This window comes from Rhinolophus hipposideros (assembly GCF_964194185.1).
Source record: "Rhinolophus hipposideros genome assembly, chromosome: 17".
Lineage (NCBI taxonomy): Eukaryota > Metazoa > Chordata > Mammalia > Chiroptera > Rhinolophidae > Rhinolophus > Rhinolophus hipposideros.
In genome coordinates, this window is record NC_138063.1 from 17,452,989 (window position 1) to 17,468,032 (window position 15,044).

At 33.0% G+C, this 15,044-nt stretch overlaps 1 protein-coding gene across 2 annotated transcripts in view; it reads right to left on the bottom strand.

Moving 5' to 3' along the window:
- The window catches only part of DCC (DCC netrin 1 receptor), a 1,070,394-nt gene that overhangs the window by 546,384 nt on the left and 508,966 nt on the right, over positions 1-15,044 (bottom strand). For both annotated transcript variants that reach the window (XM_081078113.1, XM_081078112.1), the window contains exons 4-5: positions 2,450-2,600; positions 777-913 (exon numbers count right to left, since the gene is read on the bottom strand). In XM_081078113.1, the coding sequence (XP_080934239.1) occupies positions 777-913; positions 2,450-2,600 (288 nt within the window). The remainder of the gene's footprint in view (positions 1-776; positions 914-2,449; positions 2,601-15,044) is intronic.

Consider the following 15,044-nt stretch of genomic DNA (forward strand, 5'->3'; position numbering starts at 1 on the left):
CCAAAGACTGGTAGACAATTTTTTGTTGTTGTTACAGTACAAAGCAATTGAAATTCAAATGTTAAGGTGCTTTCTCCAAACTACATGATTCAAATGAAACTGGCTAAAAGAACTCTGGAGTAGATGATAAAGTATGTGTTTGTTTGAATACCTACCACACATAAGAATGATTAATTTGCAGTGACACACAGCGATCCTGCTTTTCTGAATAATGTGAGCCTATTCATGCCCCTTAAATTCCTTTAAATTAGATTCTTGCCATGCAAGTTCTTTAAATGTATTTGATTTTAATGTTTCGCTTTCAACATAACATCTACAGTATTTCCATATTAACAAAACAATTTTACCAACACCTCTGAGTTTACTGTCAGAAACCCTGTCATCTCAAATGACAGCTGACTTTTCCATTCAGGTGCATATTTTTAATGTAATTTATCACACTCTTATTTATTCATTTATTTTCCCCAGATAATATATTTTGGGACCTCTCATTTGTTATTTAACACATTATTTTAAATAATAATTTTTGGTAGGTTTCAGTTGTATCACTGGAATAATTAGATTAAAGAGTGGTGGTCTGGGTTTTAATCAATGAGCAAATATTCAACCTCTACGCAATTAATCAAAGTAGAGAAAAGATATGTGTGGAGTATTTAGCCTTTACAATTTCCTACTAAAAAAACACAGGAAGCAATTTGGTAATAAGCATTTAAAGTGTCACAGTGATATATACTTTGAAGAGTAAAATGTAAACTCATCTCAAGTCATTCACTTACCCAAGACTGTGAGCTCTGCAGAGGCACTAATATTCTCATTTTTATACGTGACAACACAGGTGTAAGTTCCGCTGTCATCATCTGTCACATTGGATATAAGCAAGTTGCTTCCACCCAATAAAGAATACTTTCTGGACCTGTAAGACATAAGGCATATACGTTTAGAGTAGATTAACAAATAAGACATAAGGCATATACATTTAGAGTAGATTAACAAATACGTATATACGGCAAGGTACTCAGAGGTTGAAATGAACTCCACGGAAGCTCAAATTATAAAATTGGAAAGACTCTCATTCAAGGTAAACTATTCCCATTGGAAGTCTGTGTGCAGTGATCGAAGAAATGAAGTAGATTATCCTTGGAACTGATGTTAGTGCTGAGAAAAATAATTATAGTTTGTCTAGGCCAGTTTTTCACTCTGGGTTTGACAACTCCAAGGTCCATAGAAGTGGTGCCTCACAGTAGAAGTCAATGCTATGTCGTGCCACCCAATTTAGTAATCTTTGTACAAAGCCACCTTTCTTACTTCACCAAGAATGCCTGGGTATATTCAGAGAACTCATCTTGACACACTAAAGATGCAAACAGATTTCACGCATGCTTTGATATTCTCAGAAGTATTGTGATCTAACTATGTCTTGGGGTCCTCACCTCACATACACTAACTCACTCCAAAGACTAAGTTGAGTACCTGTTTCTCAACTCCATTAACCATAACTACACAAGGCTCTAAATAAATGGTTAGGTGAAGAAGTTTTAAGTATTAGGAGAATCCTCTTGTCATAATTTTGAACTTACAGCTAATGGAATCACAACTAGCATCAATAGATTTTACCAGATGAAATATTAATTTTATTAATTTTATGAGGACATAAATTTACAGGCTTGCGGAACATTTGTTAATTTGTGATGTCCTGTTTGAACTGGAATTGTATTTTACTTTTTTATCATTTAATAAATTAGTTCAACTTCAACTTAAAAAAAGGATGTATTGTGATATCATACCTTACCATATGTTGTTGTTATATAAGTATTTGAGGTAGATGCAATTTAACGAATAAATTATTGTCCATGAATACATTTCATCACAGAAAATAAGTGTGCTAAAATGTAGTACGCCAGACCTCAAAATCAATGAAATTAATTTCTTAAGTGAAATCCATTTAATTAAAATATTTTAGATTAAGTGTTCCATTCTGTTAAGAGTTTACTTTCTAATCATGCCTTAATATTAATGTCAGTAATTCAAAGCCAGCCAATTTCACCACGTGCCTTATCTGAAATATTTGTTAGAACACAGATGGTGAGATATATAATTGGAGTTTTAAAAAAATGCACAGATCTTATATACTTGAATGCTATACATTTGAATTCAGGAAATTTTGGTTTCTATTTCACACTCTTTATCACATCCGTAGGATGAAATTTTCCAAAGTATCTTTGCTGAAGACTAGTTGGGCAGGACCATCTCAACGGCAATCCTGGCTTTGATCCCCATTCCTTTATTCCAGTGGGTAAATGTCTTTCATACACTGTATAATGTAAAGGAATGTGGGGAAATATTCAATTATTATGAAAAACCCTAGAGTTTCTAGATACCTACGAGTATATCAAATTAGAAAGAGATAAACAATAACATATATTTCACAAAAGTCCTCAATTCATAATACCTGAGTTGAACGACTTCCTCTCCTCGTAGCCAGGTAAAACTCGGGGGAGGATAGCCAGAAACACAGCACTCCAGGACAGCATCTTTTCCTTCAATGGCTACTACATTGGATGGTCTTTGCAGAAAATACAGCTGCCTATGCAGCCCTGGATCTGTGGGGAGAAATCACAGGATCACATCTTTTATGAAAAACATTGCAAAGATAAATGATGGAGTGCGAACCATTTTTTTTTTTCCTGAAAAGACACTGTGATGAAGAAAAACAGAAAAAAATGGAAAATTCCAATGAAATTTAGGAAATAATCTCCTAAAAGAGTTTTTCCATCCCTTGTTTCTAGGATTGTGATAGAACTTTCTTAGCTGTTGATGACATCATGGGATAAGGCAAAAGGAAAAAGAAGTCCCTCATTTGGGCTACAAGCCTTGTTGATTTATCGTCATTGAGAACAAGACAATATCATCAGTAACTTTTCTAAATGTTATTATACTAAACTTTTTGATATATTCAGTTTGCCTTCTACTAATATCTATTCCACTTCCTTCTGTTTTGTTTATTGCTTCTGTGGATTGGGAAATAAGATAAACAAACATTTTAGAATTTGGTTAAATAACATACAAATACAGAGGAATAGAATAAAGAAGGTACTGAGAAAATATCTTCTGTCTTCAAAAAATAAGTTACCCAAAGTTTGTTTTTTCGTAACAATAATTTTGGCTGTTTCTAAGCCTTCTGTTTATTTTTAATTTTTAACAACTTTACAAAGACTGAGTTTGTCCCTAGAGTAGGGACTCTGGGTAAATAAAGAGCTCCTGCATCTTTCTACTTCACCCAGTGCATTTCCTAGTTCTATATATACAAATTACTCATCTTTACTAGCAGGCAACTGAAACAGTGTCTATTTAACCTAAGGACTCATTCCATTCATCTTAGAACTCATTTGATCCACACTTGCTAAGAATATATCAGGTGGAATAAGGGAAAAATATCACAAAATCATAAGCACAGGGCTTAACACTGTCAAGAGAAAGCTGTGTGGGAGTGAGAGCTTCTCTTGCATTTACCATATAAATTGAACTCTTTCTGTTTGGGACATTCCAATAGAAGCCTTATAGTTAGGTGGGCTTGGAGGAAATCCTCCCAGCTGTAGTAGTATCCTCTGACGTGACCTGCTGACTAAATTTCTATCACTTAAAGTTCATTTGTTTAAGATGCTTTATTTCCAGGCCCCCATTAAAATACACATCCCTCTATGAAGGTTTAATTTAGGCTATTTTCAACTTAATGCACTAAATGGAATTAGCATGCAATTGGTTATTTTACAAACTCAAAACAATATTGAAGCAAAGAAAATGAGGCAATGAAATCTTAAAAACTAAGATGGGGATGGATGCAGAATTGCCAAGGGTAATTAGATTTAACCATTGTGGGTCATAGTGTGAACTATGAGTGATAAAGGAAAAAGTGAGGAGGGAGAAGATCTGGGACACAAAATAACATTGTTAATCATCAGTGGCCTGATCCAACTCCATACAGGTTGATCACAGGTAAATAAAAGAACACCAATTCTCTAGTTAATATTTGAAATAGCAATTGTCATCTGAAGTATTTTTGGCGTGAACAAGGAGAAATTCACAGTTTCTGGTTGTTACAGCAACAAAAATAAATATTCTTCACAATGAAAATATTGAAAGAATTTTCTAAATGTGTTAATCCTTATTAAACCAATATTGTAGAAAAATGTCGGAAAACTTTAAAAAATTGCTGGTGCTTTGTGTCACTTTCCTTTTTGAAAAGTGACCTTTCAAATCAAATGAAAATGGTTTGAAAGATAGTATTACTTAAAAATAAATTTCCTGAAATAAAGTCCCAAAATTTGAAATTATAAACAGCTACCATTATAATGGAGACCCATCCATTTGAATGTGTTCTTTCACCCCGTTCCTCAGTAGAAATGTCTCAGCTACATATACTGTAAAATACTATATACTATATATTACAGTATACCACACAACATACTATAGTATACTATACTATAATACTATCCGCAGATAACATCAAGTAGGACCTATGTAATTTGATATTCTAGGTAAAAGAAATTTTACCTGGGACCTATGTGCAATACTACTTATTTACCCATGGAAGAACCAACATTTCACCTTTATACTTTCTTTTATCAGAAAACAAAATCATGCAACACAAAATGGTTATTTTTTTAAATTGGTCATTTTATATTTTTATTTTAATTTGTAAAAAAATTAAACAAATATTATAGAGTTCCCATATACTAGATCCCCATCCCTAGACATTCAGTTTCCTTATAATTAACACCCTACATTAGTGTGGTACCTTTGTTACAATTAATGAACTAATATTGGTATTAATATTAACTAAAGTCCACAGTGTACATTAAGGTTCATTGTTTGTGTTGTACATTCTATGGATTTTAACAAACGCATGTCATACATCCACCATTATAGTATCACATAGAAGAGTTTCAACATCCTAAAAATCCCAAGCTTCAGCTATTCATCCCCCTTCACCCCTACCTCAAACCCCAGGCAATTACTCATCATTTTACTATTTCTATACTTGTGCCTTTTCCAGAATATGATATAGTTGAAATTATACAGTATTTAGACTTTTCAGATTGATTTCTTTCACTTAGCAATATGCACTTAGGGTTCCTCCATGTATTTTTGTGATTTGATAGCTCATTTATTTTTATTACTGCATATTATTCCATTGTCTGGATGTACCACAGTTTGTTTATCCATTCACCTATTGAAGGATGCCTTGATTGCTTTGAGTTTTGGTGATTATAAACAAATCTGCTATAAATGTCCATGTGCAGATTTTTGTCTGGGCATAACTTTTTAACTCAATTTTGATAAATACCTTGAAGTGTAATTGCTAGATTGTACGGTAAAACTATGTTTATCTTTGTAAGATACTCCCAAACTATCTTCCAAAGTGACTGTACCATTTTGCATTCCCACCAGCAATGAATGAAAGTTCCTTTTGCTCCTCGTTCTTATAAGCATTTTGTATGCCCACATTTTTGGATTTTAGCCATTTTAATGGGTGTCTAGAGGTATCCTATAATTGTTTTAACTTGCGATTCCCCAGTGACATATGAGGTTGAGCACATTCCATATGCGTAGTTTCTACCGGTATATCTTCGGTGAGCTGTTGGTTCAGATCTTTTGCCCATTTTGTATTGATTTGTTTGTTTTTGCATCGAGTTCCAACTATTTGTTGTATGTTTTGGATACATGTCCTTTATCAGATGTGTGTTTTGCAAGTATTTTCTCAGTTTGTGGCTTGTTTTTTCATTCTCTAACATTGTCTTTTGCAGAGATGAAATTACTAATTTTCACAAAGTCCAACTTACCAATTTTTCCTTTCATGAATTGGTTTATAGGCAACGTATCTAAAAATTCATTTTCAAACCTAAGATAACCAAGGTTTCTCATATGTTATCTTCCAGAAGTCTTTACAGTTTTGTTTCATATTTAGGTCTGTGATCCATTTTGAGTTATTTTTTGCAAAAATATCAGGTCTGCATTTAGATTTTTTTTTTTTTTTTTTTTTTGCATACGGATATTCGACTGTTCCAGCATCACTTGTTAAAAAGGTTATCCTTTCTCCATTGACTTGGTTTTGCTTCTCTGTCAAAGACCAGTTGACTATATTTGTGTGGGTCTCTTTCTGGAAACTACTTTGTTTCACTGATCTATTTCCCTACTATTTTGCTAATATAATACTGTCTTGACTATCATAGCTCTATAATAAGTCTTGATGTCATGCCGTGCGTATCCTCTGACTTTCTTCTTCAGTATTCTTTCTTCTTCACTATTCTGGGTTTCTTGTCTTTCAATGTAAACTTTAGAATCAGTTTACTGAGATACACAAAATAACTTGCTGGGATTTTGTCTATTTTAAAATATTAGTAGTTTAGGTAGCACTGGGCTTATCTGCTATTACTTTTTTCAGACAGAGCAAAAATATTCCAGATTACTTCATTCTTGACCTGGCCCATTCCAGGTATATCTATTATCTTTGTGGCTAAATAGGCACTCAAGTTTGTGACCCTAATCATATGTATGGAAATGTCACCTTTTGGAAGATAAATTTGGTTTCATTTCTCCAGACATATTTCTTTGTAATTTTCTAATTTAATAAATTATAATATTATGGAAGTTTCCAAATTTTCTAATAGAAATGTTTGCTTGTTTGGTTTGGTTTGTTTTGTTTTTACAAAGGATAGTTTATTAGAGGAAGGAGAAGAGGTTGCAGCTCCCAAGTGGTAGGGGGTCCCGAATGGCAGTGCTTACTGGCTAAGGCAAAATAAATTGCATGCGTTCTGGAAAAAAGGCCTCAACAGTCCTTACAGTTTCTGACATATCTCTTTCTGAGACTACCATGTGAGTTAGTCTAGCCATCTGGTAGATGAGAATAACGGGGACCCCAGGCAAAAACCAGCAACAACTGATAGATAAGTGAGGTCATCCTGAACCTTCTATCTCTGCCAATTGTGTATAAGTGAATCAAAGTGTAACCAGCTAGTATAAATTCCAGAAAAAAGAGATAATAAATTGTATTAAGTCACTAAATTTTGGAGTGGTTTATTATGCAGCAATAGGTAACTGAAATATATATGTGAAAATGAAAACAACAAACAAACAAAAATCACGGTAATTTAAATTACCAACTAACCTTTTCTGTTTGTTTTTTCAGTTTGGTTTTTGGTTTCTGTTTTTGCACTACCAAGGTAATATTGGCTATTTACAGAGACATTATCAAACTTGATATCTGCCTTATTTTTCTCCTTTGAAATGTGGTTTTTTCAAGAGTAGGATCAGGGAAGTGTATTTATGTTTTAAAATAGGGAGGATAGTGATACAATTGTCAAGGTTATCTTTGTGTGGTTGTGTTATGGGCAGTTTTTATTTTGATCTTTGGATTTGTCTATATTTTGTAAATGTTTTATAAGAACATACATTATTTTTAGAATAAAGAGTTATTTTAAACGCTAGTGTCCTTACTATATGGGAGCTAACTATTCAGATCTTGATAGAGTTATTCAGCTAATAAACATGATAATTTTTTCCAGTGAATTAATGAACATGATTTAATCATAGCAAATGACACCAGTTTGTAATGTTCTATTTCAAAAATTGGGTGAAAGGTACACAAATGGTCATTTTATTTTTATTCTTTAAACTGTACATGTTTCATATACTTTGAGGTGTGTGTACCCTATTTTAAAATAAAAATGGGAGGAAAGTGCAAAGGTGGTTTCTAGAAAACATTTGACAATAGTTTTAAAATCAGACCAGCAAAAGTTAATTTATTTTCCTAATGTCATATTTTTATATTAAAAACTCCAAAAGCAGAATTTTTAAATATGATGCTCATGGAAGTGAATGCACAAAATTACACAAACATTTTTTTCTAAATTAATTACAAGCAGTTGTGATTTGCATGGACTAAAATTCAAGCTTTTTTCCCCGTTTGGGGAAAATGTTAGCCTGATTCTGGGACCCCTCATTGTCATCCCACTGGCAGTACAGCTAATCCTCCTAAAGAGCAAGAGGACAGTATGTAAATAAAGGGCAAAGAGTCATTACAGTGATATTGATCTCTGACATACACAGACTGAGTGAAAATCTGGAAACACCTCAAGCCAACGTGCTACCTTTGCTTACCCTTCCTTTCTTTCTCTTTCTTTCTTCCTTCCTTTCTTTTTTCTTTTTCTTTTTTCTTTTCTTTTTCTTTTCTTTTCTTTCTCCCTCTCCCCCCCTTCTCTCTCTCTCCCACTTTCTTTCTTTATTTCTAACTTTTTAATAGAAAATTTGACCTACTTTAGCTTAATTTGTTATCTGAGTTAGAAAGGGCTGATCTACAATCATAAGGAAAATGAATAGTAACGTAAATAGTGGCGCTCAAACTGTTTATACTCTTAAAAATTATCGAGGGCCCCAACCAGCTTATGTTTATGTAGGTTATAGCTGTAAATACTTCCCATCTTAAAAGTAAAAATGAGAGATTTTTAAAATACTAATTTATTTATCAAATATTTACTTACACCTCAACAAAAATAAAATTTTCTTTAAAACAACTATATTTTCCAAACTAAATATGTTAATGAGAAGACCTGCAATACTTTAAATTTTGTACATTTTTAAATTGGTTTAAAAAAGTAGTTTAATAGAAAATAACTAGATAGTTCTGTTACTTTCTGCATTTGCTTTGTTCAAATATGCTGATTTGGTTGAATTACTTGAAAATAATCTGACTTCAAACAGATATGTAGGTGGAATAAGGGAAATTATTTTAATAGCCTTTTCAGATAGTTGTAGATTTTATCCTTTAGCTCTACACCAAAACACAATAAACAGTTTCTTGAAAGTTAGTTGTAATGTGGAATCTGACACCATATCGATAAACATTTCAAGAGTACATATGCTACGCTATATAAAAATCCATTGGTCTAGCTTGCATTTTGAATGCATCTTTTACCCATGCAGGATTTTGTCACATCAATCAATGCATTTGGAGTGGTACACTGAATTAGACAGATCTTCCAAATGTTGACACATTTCATTATACAGTATCAAAAAATCTCATTTGTTGCAATCACTACCAATCCCATCAAAAAGGCCTTTAAATGTTGAGAAGCTGTCAAGATCCCAGTGGCAGATACAAGTCTTCCAAATTTCTAATTTAACCTAAAAGCTTGAATCCATCCTTGGCAGCAAATACTATTTTCCTTGAATTGACTACCTCACTTCATTCATTTTTGAGAAAATGTGTAACTAGGCCCCAAGTCTGAATAGCTACAGTTTTTCTGTTGATTGTCCTTTCAAGTAGAAATGGTGTTCCACGAGAAAAATAAACGGAGCTAATTCAGCTTGAAACTCAAATGATCACAGAAAGGTGCACTCCTCAAAAATCACCATACTTAGATATCCTTCATGTGTATTTGCCGTTTTGATTGCAGACTATTAAAAAGGTATGTATTTAAGGTTGAGATTTTATATAATTAATGTTTACTGTTTCATCGAAGACATACTTAAGTCAACATAGTGAAAAATGTTACCATTAAAATAGGTTTCAGTTCACAGATCTTCTGAAATCATCTCAAAAAAGGCCATGGGGCCACACTATGAAAAGTGATGTAGCCACAGTCTCAACAAAGCTATTCTTCTGAGGTGCTCAAGAAGCCCACTTCCTCTCAACGTGGGAATAGTTTTGCATCTTTCAAGTAGAAATTGATAAATTAAATATACTTTCTCTTCCTTCTCTTCTTCCTCTTCCTCCTCTTATTCCTCCTTATCATCATGAACATAATGATTTTGCATTTAAGAAAGCAGTACAATAAAAGAAGTAAAGAATTAAAAAAAGAAAGAAAATAAGAAAAGATGGCAGTACAAAATTTAAGTATTTCCAATCACTATCTTCGATCAATAGATTATTAAAAATTAAGAAGCATCTTGGATGATATAACCTGACACATTTACCTACACTTCACAATCTCAAATAAAATTGCAACTGTCTTCAGGGTTTATGTCCTGAAGAGGCATGGAGAAGGCATACTAGTGAAAGTGGAGAGAGCAGTTTCTGTTTAAAGTCACTTATATAAATACATACATACATACATACATACATAAAATTAAAAAAGAAAAAAACTTTCTATTAGACCTTACGCTGGCCAAATTAACTGAGCCTGAGGCCAGCTGGAATCTATGTTCGACTCCTTACTTTCACAAGTTTTCCCAAATGCCTCAGGGCCACATCATTTTGACTTCCTCATTATACATAAGCAGGTTGACTATATAAATTACTAAAGCTGGGATATTTTAGCATGAAAGGTAATGCTTTTTATAATATTCTAAGACATTAGGTGTGACTGAGACTGTCTTGGGCAAACTGGAATGCATGCAATCCTGTGATGACAATGACTTTCTTTTAATGGGACCATTTTTCTAAACTATTTTTTAGGAACATCAACACTAAACTTACATGGCTGAATCTAAGGAATAACTGAGGCATTGATAAATTTAAGTATGGACTGTCGGTATCTGTGTCAGAAACAAATAAAAAAAAATCCTGCTTTGCACAACTGAATAGCTGTCTTCCTTAAAATAACTAGTACTTGCTTTTCATGTTCATGCTTTCTGAATACTAAAACCTTTTTGTCCAATTGGAAATGAATGGGTACTGCAGGCTACCATGGGGTATTCTCTTTGATTTCTTCCCAGGCATAAGAGTCACAAATTAATTTAAATTCACAGAGCTAGTTTCCTCTTTCCGCACCCTCAATTTCAAGCTAACCTCCTGTTAATGTGCTGGCTCCTTAGCCACCCACCATCTAGTCCCATTTTAGCAAATTCAATAGCTGCCATGTGTCTTCAAACACAAGTACGTAGTATGCAGGCATACACTGTTTTATTGTACCCCCTTTATTGCACTTCACAGATGTTGCATTTTTCACAAATTGAAGGCAAGACCCTCCACCAGCAAAGAAATTATGACTGATTTTATTGCTATACTTGCTTTATTGTGGTGGTCTGGAACAGAACCCACAATATCTCTGAAGTATGCCTGTAATGTGTGCACGGAGTGAAAAATTCCAGGACACTCTTTCTAACTCTATGTATATAGTGTCTTTTATTAAAAACCAGCCTCATCCAGGCTGATCATAGGAATCAAAATATATTTAATAAAATATGGAAAATTCCATCTGGCCAAAAGCCAAAGAGCTCTGAACAGAGAGAGAGAAGGGAGCCATTTCTCAGGATCTATTATCCATTACTCTATGATTCTATTACTTGCCTTCCTCATTTACACCAATTCAGTACTAAAAATGGCATTCCCTCTCTGTTAATATTCTTACATCTGTTCTTATTTCCTCTTTCTTTCTCCATGTACACACACACATTGCTATTTGTAGTTACAGCTTGGAGGAAGAAAGGAGTGTCTATTCTTATCACTGGCATATGGCCATATCTCCGTCTCACAGGCAAATTTTGAGTCTATCGGTTTCATTTTGTAGCAAGTCTGAAGGAAGTGATTCTTTCATTTATAGAGTTAAAATTTTTTACAACTGACAGTAGAATCCCAGAAAACAAATACTGCTATTATGATGTATCAAAGTTAGTTTAGAGAACCCAGAAATCTTCATAATTTATATAAATGCACAAGGTAGCATTTAAAACTTTCCAGAATAGTTTTTTGGTTTTCTTTTTTTTTGTTTTTTAGTAAAGAATCAAAAGTATTTGGAATATTTCCTATTTGGCCAATGTTGAATCAATAAACATGTGCCCATAACTCTTGACTAAATATATCTTTTTATTTGTATGTCACAGGAATAAACTGATGTAAAACACAACCAGAAAAGGAAGCTCTACAAGTCCTCTTATTAATCTTTGTGACTTCGGCATTCACAGGTTATAGATTTGGCTTCTACCTATTCTTAGAGAAAGCCTCTTTGTGGATAAGTCAGGGCAGACTGACCCTTTAGTGACCTACTAAGGGCTACTAAGTGTCATTTTCCCAGTAAATGCAGAGCTAACCATATGTCAGTTTCAGTAGACTTGGGGAAAGACTGTCTCCCTTTCAAGAAATCTTCATTCCTCCATGTGGATAACAGTTCCAAGTATATTGTTTGTGCTTGTGACCTTATGTGAAATAGCAACCTATCAAAGAATGGGAGTTAAGAGGAGATAGTATAATCAATATCTAACATCACTCAAGGTCAAGGATGAAAATAGAAAAACTAGTGGATTTGGTGAGGGAGAGATCTCTAGTGACATCAGAATGATAGATATGCAAAAAAAAAAAAATGGAATAGGTTCCCCCAGTATTCCAGTACTTTCAATTTGCAATCCTCAGTATTATTGAGGTCTCCCAAAATAGCACTGGAAGATGAACTTATTTAAAAAAAAAATAAACAACTAAACAGAAATTGTCTATTTATCCATAGTAAGTCAGTGCAGGCTTCCTAACATATGAGACTTCGTGCATCTGGGTGGAATTTCACCAGCATCATGTTAAAAAATGGTTACCTCAGTTATCTAACACTGGTTAAAAGACCTGACCCACAATAACTAATTCCTACATAGTATGATTGTATATTGTTTTTTGTACTCTGCCAGGCCCTGGTTATCAAAGAAGCAATCTAAAATTGTCATCTGGAAGAAATGAAAGCACATCACTACATGGAACTTGGTCAGTTCACTGAATGGTCCACTGTATGCAATAAAAGTTATCTTCTTTTGGTGTGTTTTTTGTGACAATATAAAACAACTTAAAACTATTTTTTTTTAAGTAATCAAAAAGTAGGACCATCTCAAATTTAATTACATTGGTTTTTGACCCTCGTTTTGTATTTTAGTATGCCATTATGGTTTTTAATAATTAGAGTTTATCTAGCAAACTTGAACGCTTAAACACTGGAATTATAAAGACAGAGTTGAGGATGAATGTGGAATGAAATAATAAATAAGATCCTTGGTGATGAAAAGATTTGGAAAGGCTAATCCAGTCCAACCTCTCCTTTGAACATGTAGAGAAACTAAGAATTTTAGAGGATTCAATGAGTTGATAATGGCTAATAAAGATCAAATACCAGAAGTCTTATTTATTTTCTAACTCCTGTTGCTAAGCCTGCCTCTTGCGGTATTTCACATAGCAAAAGAAATGATGCTGTTGGAAAGGTAAGAGTGGGAATCAGGTAACAATGAGTTACAAGAAAAGAAATAAGTTGCAGGAGACTCTGGCATCTAGATGTAAAAAGGAAATGCAGAAATTAGTACCATCAATAAATAGCATAAAATGTGTAATTAAATATTAGTAGATAAGTGAACACTTAGATATCCACAATCAAAATCGGGAACTTTAATATCAAAGAAATAATCTTGACATGAGAATCAAATTCCTTAAGATTGGAATCTCTAAAATGCCAAAGTAATTATAACAGCTACTGAGAACTTAGCAATTCCAGGCATTGTACTCGGCCTATTAAATCAAAACCTCATAACAACCCTATGAAATATATACTATTACTCTCTGTGTTTTGCAAGATGAATAAATTTAAACTGAGATTAAATAACCTGCCCTAAATTGCACAAGTATTAAGTGGTAAAACTAAGATTTGTACTTAGTCTAGTGTCAGACTCCATGCATTTAACAATTTATAATAATAGTTCAGAAATTGGAAATTTTAAATAGTCATTAGTTGACCAATATTAACTGAATAAATGGAAATGGATTTTAACAATTGAGATTCTTACCCCTTCATGCAATCTGGATTAAATCTGATGTAACATAGGAAACGTGTATTTCATGTAATGTGTATTTCAAGTGGTTTAAATATAATATGGTTTTATCCTTCATTCTTTTCTAAATACATATAACAGAGAAGCTCAAAAAACTATCTTTTCGAACTTAGATTTATGAAAGACTAAAAGTGTCCTATGTATAGCATGATATAAGAAATGTCATATATATAAAGCCGACTATCAGAAAATCCTTCAATGCAGTGAAAAGTAAGTAAAGTATAATACAAAAAAATCAGATAATATGTTAATCTGATTTGCTCTTCAGTTCCTCGTTTCCGTTTTTCTGATTGTATGTCTATGTCATGATATCCATGGTTTAAAAACCTTCAGAGATATCCAAACATCAATAAAGTGAATAGAATCAAGTCTAACTCCTAGACATGGGGTTCGAGACTCTTCATAAGACAGATTCAACTTCTCATTCAGAGTTATCATATGCTGCCATCTTTCTAGAAATAAATGTCCCTCTCCTGATGATCTATTAAAGTAATCACCTCTATGAAGACTTGCCAAATTTTCCACATGAATTGACTTATTCCTTGTCTGTGCTGATTCAGAACTAAGTATGTTGTCCTGAATTTACCATTCCCTGCCTTATGTTTCCCTACAGCTACATGAATTAACTGGCTTGATGGTAAATTTAGAAACAAAGAATGTGTCTTTTTTGTTTTCCCTTACAGATAATTATTCTGTAGGAATTATAAAAACAAATGGTAGCAAAAGAGAATTAATTTTGAAATGTAAATAATATTTAGTCAAACAAAAAAGTTTAATATACTCATTGAGTTAGTAATAGTGAAGAACAAATTTCTGAAACTATTTTTTAAACTGAAAATCATAATTTCCCTTAAAATAACATGGCTTTGGGAATGGTTTCTGTTGAAACTTATTTCAACAAAAATAAATACTACAGAAAAAAATCATTTGAAATATTTTAGTCCAACTTATTCCATTAAAAGCCAATGAATCTAATTATACAGATATTTAGTTCAGGTCTACCCAGAGCTCAGAGTCATCTAATTATAATTCAATGAATGAACAATAGATTAAGTTACAAATTGATCAATTCAATTAGGCCATTAAGAAAACTGAATTAAGAGTTTTAATGTATGTGCCAGTTATTTTAGTCAACCTAGTGCCCAAAGCAGATTTATAATTCAGCAATTTAATCTACCGCTTGGCAGTCAGACATGATGAGAACTGAATAAAGTGGACTTGCCAATCACAATGCCCAATTTAATCATTCATAT